Source organism: Branchiostoma belcheri, unplaced genomic scaffold (genome assembly GCF_001625305.1).
Source record: "Branchiostoma belcheri isolate BF01 breed outbred unplaced genomic scaffold, Haploidv18h27 scaffold289, whole genome shotgun sequence".
NCBI lineage: Eukaryota > Metazoa > Chordata > Leptocardii > Amphioxiformes > Branchiostomatidae > Branchiostoma > Branchiostoma belcheri.
In genome coordinates, this window is record NW_017803897.1 from 91,657 (window position 1) to 98,553 (window position 6,897).

General features: G+C 38.8%; 1 protein-coding gene across 1 annotated transcript in view; it reads right to left on the reverse strand.

The window, feature by feature from the left end:
• Positions 1-6,897, reverse strand: part of LOC109472879 — a 19,135-nt gene that overhangs the window by 6,197 nt on the left and 6,041 nt on the right. The window contains exons 2-7 of the mRNA XM_019772744.1: positions 3,396-3,703; positions 2,734-2,875; positions 1,924-2,063; positions 1,321-1,362; positions 991-1,011; positions 349-433 (exon numbers count right to left, since the gene is read on the reverse strand). Of these exons, the coding sequence (XP_019628303.1) occupies positions 349-433; positions 991-1,011; positions 1,321-1,362; positions 1,924-2,063; positions 2,734-2,875; positions 3,396-3,703 (738 nt within the window). The remainder of the gene's footprint in view (positions 1-348; positions 434-990; positions 1,012-1,320; positions 1,363-1,923; positions 2,064-2,733; positions 2,876-3,395; positions 3,704-6,897) is intronic.

Sequence of the window (6,897 nt, forward strand, 5' to 3'; positions counted from 1 at the left end):
ACACACACACACACACACACACACACACACACACACACACACACACACACACACACACACACACACACACACACACACACACACACACACACACACACACACAGGCAGACACGCCAAAAACAACTACCCCCATTTTCATGAAGCTAATAATGATCGTGCTCCCGAATTTATGCCACGGCACCACTGTGTATATATCTTTTCGTTTTTTTCGCAATAAAAAAAGGATAAACACGCCCGTAAATGCCATTGTACTAATCATTCGGTGACGCTCGCAGATACATTCAATCTAAATGCAGATGATACATCGTAATCTGTGAACCGTTTACGAAAAAATACAACGCTACGCACCTAGTACTCTTTTTAGGGCGTCGGAAGTCTCCGGATTCCTTGAATCTCTGTTATAATAGAGGAGATGAGCATCTAAAGCGACGATCTGGAAATAGGGATTTGAACAGTGTCAACGCGAATACAGGAGACTGCATTTTGCAAGGAAGAACATCAGAATGGAAGAAGTTACTATTGACGTTTAATGTAAATGTATGGAAAACATGCATTTTCACTACTAGTAACCTGTAAATAACGAAATATTTAGTTCAGAAATGCATTACAAGTAACAACTTAACAACTGTGGTTTAAAGCGTTCTTGTTATTTGGAAACACACCAAAAACTGTGAGATTTTAAGTTAACTGTAGCGGATTTTATACTGTAGGCGATAGCTACGTAGTACAGAGAATCACTTGGCGATGCTACTGGACTGTAACGGGTGTATAAAATGATTGGAACCTTGATTTGGACTAAATATATCTCACTTGTATCTCCTACTCGCACTAATTCATGGTTCAAGAACCAGCCTAGAGGGCTAGAGATAGTATGTAAGTCTGTTGTATGTAGTATGTAGCGCTGTTGCGTGGTTGATCGTCAATTTTCCATGCACTTTCATTCAGTTGTTTTAATTAATAATGTTTTTAATAAAAAAGGAGTAAACTCACCTTTTCTGTTAGGCGCTTCAGCTGGAAAAATAAGAGTTATGAGTTATTCAGTTAGTAAAAAAACAACTTACCATTACCATGTTTAATGTGGTAGAATTGCACGACTAAAAAACTACAATATGATATAATACAATATTAATGTCAATTTCTACTGATTTTGATACTATAATATAATATAAGGAAACCAATATTATCTTGTAGACAAAGATCTATGTAATAACCTACTTACTGTAGCCTTTGGTGGAATTCCTCATGTACTTTCAAATATGTACATTAAAGGGATTTCACTGATGATGATGAATGAATGTAGCAGATAGAAACACCACTCACGTGTTCTCCGACAAGACGGAGGGACGAGACGTATTCGGACACCTGAGGGAAATTGCAAAAACATCGTAACGATGAAAAAAGTGCTTCTATAAAAAGCTGTCGTTTGCCGCCGTTGTGTTTTTGCACAACAAAATCGTATGCAAAAAAATGTTTCTTTTTTTTTAAATAAAGTGATGATAAGACCTTTGAAATCTACCTAGTAGTAGTTCACTGTATTCTGCCTATTGAAATCTACCTATGCTATACTATATACACATAAACATCACTATTGGCATGTAAATAGTTTAGGAAAAGATAACCAGAATTGATGCTCATTAGCAGCTAATTCACATCATTTTCAAGTGAGCAAATTAGATTCTTAACTATCAAATCTGAAATACAAAGACTTTTTTATCTGATGTAAGGACCAATTGATTAAAATTGTGCATGTCAATGGTCATGCTACATGTAACATATTGCCCATACAGCCGTAAGTGGCGGCAAACGTAAAAATAATAAAGAAAAGAATAACAAATGTTTGATATAACACTAGCGAGACAAATGTAGCTGTATGATATCTTGGAATTTTTGACATCCAACATCCAAATAATATGTTACTAGTACCTTTTTGTTTTGTTTCATTTCAGCCACCAGATCGTCAAACGTGCCGACTCTACCCTGGTTCTCCACTGCGTGTGACCTCGCGTGTTTGGCATGTTGCGCACTTTCATCAACCGGTATAAATCTGTTGCTTGTCTTAATCTCTGAAAACATGACATGTTACTGAGTTTATTGTCCAAAATGTGTCAATTGTCCCCATGAGAAGAAGGGCTGTGTCACTAGACTCTCTGCTATGTGCTGTAGTCACTGCACTTTTCAGCTGAGGTACCTGGTGGCGCTGTTCACCATGAATGAACATCTGCCTTGCTAAAAGTAGATAAACTGGAAATGTCCTAATCTGTCATTTGTGGGAAGATGGTGTACTTTAATCACTTGGGAAATCTATGGGAAAACCCCCAAACCGACTACTAAGTATCTAAAAGGACGTTCAACAGGTATCTAATAATAATATATTTCCGAAACTTCGTGGAAGTACAAAAGTTAACAAGAGTTCCACGACCTCATACCTTTGCAAAGTGATGTTAACCCTTGCGGTTGACGAATTATACAATGTAATCATCGATTTTGTAAATAAGAGCCTCATTTGCATGGATTATACCAGTTGATCATGTTCTCCACCCAATGACAACCTTATCGTAACAAAAAGGCTATTCTAGCACTTCTTCAGACCCAGTCTGAACAGGGGGGGGGGGACAGTTTCACATTTGACCAAATATTGACATCCAGGTCTCCATATTCATAGGGGCGTATTTCACCAAAAACTGCATTTTCCCCAGAATGTTACCTCCCCTATGACAGTATTACGTTTCCAACCTGTCACAATCTTCGCCCGCATGGAGATGTGCTCATGCCATGTTTGCGGATGGATTTTGACGAAGCGCGCAGTTATGCGACCACTGAAATCTCTGAAGTCGTTGTAGACCTCCGTGTCTCTGTCGTCATTCGCCGGAAAAACCTGCAGCATATAAAGACATTGCCTATATGCCAAGAATATCAAGCCCTATTTGGAAACAGCCACATCCACACTTTGAGAAGTTCAACTTTATCGCAAGACAAAGTATCCTGGCAAAGGAAACAGACCAATGAACGTGGAAAAAGTTACATGCTATAACTTACTAGTATCTTTCTTCTTACTAAAACAACAAGGGCTAGCATAAGTCTGTGATATAATGTTACAATCAATATAATTGAGGCTAATCATGATATAAAGATGTATTGAAATCTATCTGTAGCATCGATTCTCTTCAAATCTGTTGTCATAGACTAAAGAAATGTGAATAGCTGACGCAAAACATCACATCTAGAGCATCCCACGACAAAGTGAAATTAATATTCAATTTGCTTTCGACAAAATGGGCAAAGTCATGGGCTACATTATAGTATCTGCCTGTTTCCATATTCACTTTAGGAATACGATTTTAACATGCAAATATCTTAGTAGATAGCTATTTAATAAAAGGAGGAATGATTCTTACTGTAACTTGCCCATCAGCATCGGTGTAGAAAGTCTCATCACCGTTTTCATTGCCGTATGAAATGGTGTAGGATGTGACGTATTGGTCATGTTTGTCCCATGGCCAATCAGGGCTGTAGTTCCTGCCTTTGATGATGATGCCGGTGATGACGCTTACGTCACCAAGATCCCTCATCAGCCATTGGTCCTGGTCATTGGTTGCTGCTGCCCATGCGCCTGCTGCATCTGCAGTCTCGCGAGAGTTGATATCTGCGCGGGCAGCTGAGTGAAGTGAATCAAACTCCGAGGATGCTGACCAGGATGGAGGTTCTAAAGCAAAGAAAATCGTGACGTTTGTTAAAGAAATATAAGGCCAGAGCTATAGTTAATGTGACTATCAGCTTTATAGTTTACGCACATATTTTAGACTGGTTTATTCAGCAAAGAAGAACATAGGAACAGTAACAAGCTTCCTGGCAGCCGCGATGGCTGAATCGCGAGGCTTGTTTTGCCAAAACATTTCGCCAAAATATATACATTTATCAATTCTAAAAGGTAGAGTTACATTTCAAACAGCGATTAAAATCTATACGGCGTATTCAGTCAGGTGACCATCCACATGCAACGAGCAGGCTGCCGCCATGTTGAGGTACATATGGAGGCCGTTCCATAGTGGAGTTCTATGCAGCTCTCCGTAAACTTGGTAAATATCTTCTAAGCAACCAACTATTATCCTTCCAAACATTTTTGCTTCATAATCAATGCGTTTTGCCACGAATGTTTTTTAATCAATATAAAAATAGGGTATGAAGTGATATATAACCTAGAGTTCCCCGATCTCATACCTTCGCCAAATGATGTTAATCTTTATGACTGACAAATTATAGATTAGATTATTCCCCCGACTTAAGAAATAGGAACCTAATTTTCATGAATTATATAATTTTATCATAATCTCAACCATAAGACAGTCTTATATTAACAAACAATGCATTCTAGCATTTCCTAATAAATTATGCAAATGAGGTCCTGATTTGAATAAATTATGTTTAATGATGTTCACCTCAACTAAACTTTCAAATACCACAAGTATGAAATTCCAGGCAGTTATCATTACATAATTATAAAACTTTCTCATTAATTATGCAAATTAAGTCATTATTAACATAATCAATATCTTCCTGTGTTTCTCTCGTTGTCAATTACCATTGTCACAAGCTTCAATTGTCCTATCATGGAATGCAGCTGATTTATAGAATTTACCCATAAATTATGTAAATTACATCCATATTTGCATAATTGTCACATAATTATATTAAACATCACGTAAGCTACCTACATACCAAAAATCACGACGATCCGTCAAACGGTTCTTGAGTTATCCTCTTTTGAATAATTTCAAGAATATATCCCTGCAGTTCCAGAGCAAGCCACTAGGGGGCCCAAACTCACGTCACTTCTTCCCCAGCACGAGAGCTACCTACCATCCAAATTTCATCACCATAGCATGTCTAGATCATGAGATATCAAAACCGGAAGTTCAGCTGCAGTACCATAACAAGCCGCTAGGGGCCCCAAAATCTAATCATTTTGAGGTCTCATCAAGACCTACCCACCTACCAAGTATCAACATAATCCATCAAGGCCTTCTCAAGTTATCGTGTTTACAGACAGACACACACACACACACACACACACACACACACATACACGAACGCCCCTGAAAACATAACCTTCTTGGCGAAGGTAATAAAAATAACAGTTGGATACTGTTGGATGATAATAGCTAAGATCCTATACATGTATATTTACCTCCATGAAATGTGTCATGGAGGTTATATTTTCAGTTGCGTTTATCTGTCCGTCCGTCCGTCCGTCCGTCTGTCTGTTGGTCAACAAGATAACTCAAGAACGCCTGGATGGATTGGTTTCATACTTGGTGTGTTGGTAGGGTGTGACAAAAACTGGAAATGATGAGATTTTGGTCCCCCTAGTGGCTTCCCTTGGTACTGCAGCGCAACTTCCGGTTTTGATATCTCGCGATCTGGACATGCTAGGGTCATGAAATTTGGATGATAGGTAGCTCTCGTGCTTGGGAAGAAGTCACATGAGTTTGGGCCCCCTAGCGGCTTGTTGTGGAACTGCAGGGCACTTTCTGGTGAAATGTTTAAAAGCCAATAAGTCCAGACAGGAACAACATATTTTCATTATTTTTGGTGTGTAGGTAGCTGAGAGAGAGATGTACATAATTAAATGCAAATTATGCAAATGAGGACTGTATTTGCATAATTAATGAGGAAATTATATAATTACAGTGTTTTACATTATCTCGCAATCTGGACATGCTAGGGTCATGAAATTAATTATGCAAATGATGACCTAATTTGCATAATTAATGTGAAAATTCTATGATTTCGTAATGGTGAATGATGAGAATGTCATACAATCAAAAGTTAACATACATCACGATGCATATATCATGTTAATGCAGAGGTCATTTGAACAATTAAAGAAGAAATTTACATTTACATATCAAGATCATATTTCATGGAGGTATGAGATCTCGGAATTCTAGTTGCCTAATGCAAACTGTTGATTTTCGAGATTTAAGAAAACATTGCAAAAAATGTGTGACAAACCTACTAAAACAAGAGTTCCAAGATCTCATACCTCCATGAAATATGGGCTTGACATGTAAATTTATTATTAAATTATGCAAATGACTTCTACATAAACATAATATACGCATAGTGATGTTAACCTTTAAGGTTCCGGGTCGGAGTTTAATTCTGACCAGAGTCTAAGTAAGTGCGCAGTAAATCGCCGGAAACGTGACTTTGTATGGTATGTTTTGGCCGCGATATCCCTGAAATCGTAATATCTGTGTACATATCTTTGTATTTTCTGAAAAGCCTGTTAGTTGTAGCCTTTATAGGTGGCGTAATGTTGGTGGTCCAGCTAAGACTTCCTGGTATTCGTCCGCGCGGATGGTTATGTGGCCTTTTCGCCTGACCGCCGGGATGGTACGTTCTATATGCGTTCTGGGTGTGTTCGGGCCATCGAAGATAGCGATAAACTTATCGCATCGATTTTAATTAAATTCAAATTTTGGAAACATTAGGTTCTGAGCTTCTTCGAGTACTAAGCCGTTACCCTGGGAAAATTCGTTTTTTCCATGCAGCCATGGTTAAAAATGACGTGTAAAATTAAGTGTATTGATAAGCGGCACGGCACCCCTTTCCACCAAAAGAGTGAAAAATTCCGACCCGCGTTTAGTACAGAAATGACAGCCCGTCGGGCTGAGGGTGTCAAATTGCTCGAAATACGGAGGGAAACTCCGGTCCGAGACCTTAAGAAGACGGCGCATGCGCAGAAAATGACGTCATCGATGACTTAATTTCGATTGATTTTAATGTTTCCAGCCGAAGCTGTCAGATTCTGCGAAAAAACCGCACCATTGTACTGTTTTGGGGTCCAAAAGTCCGGATATACATGTCGGGTCCTAGGCGCCCCCCTCCCCTTGC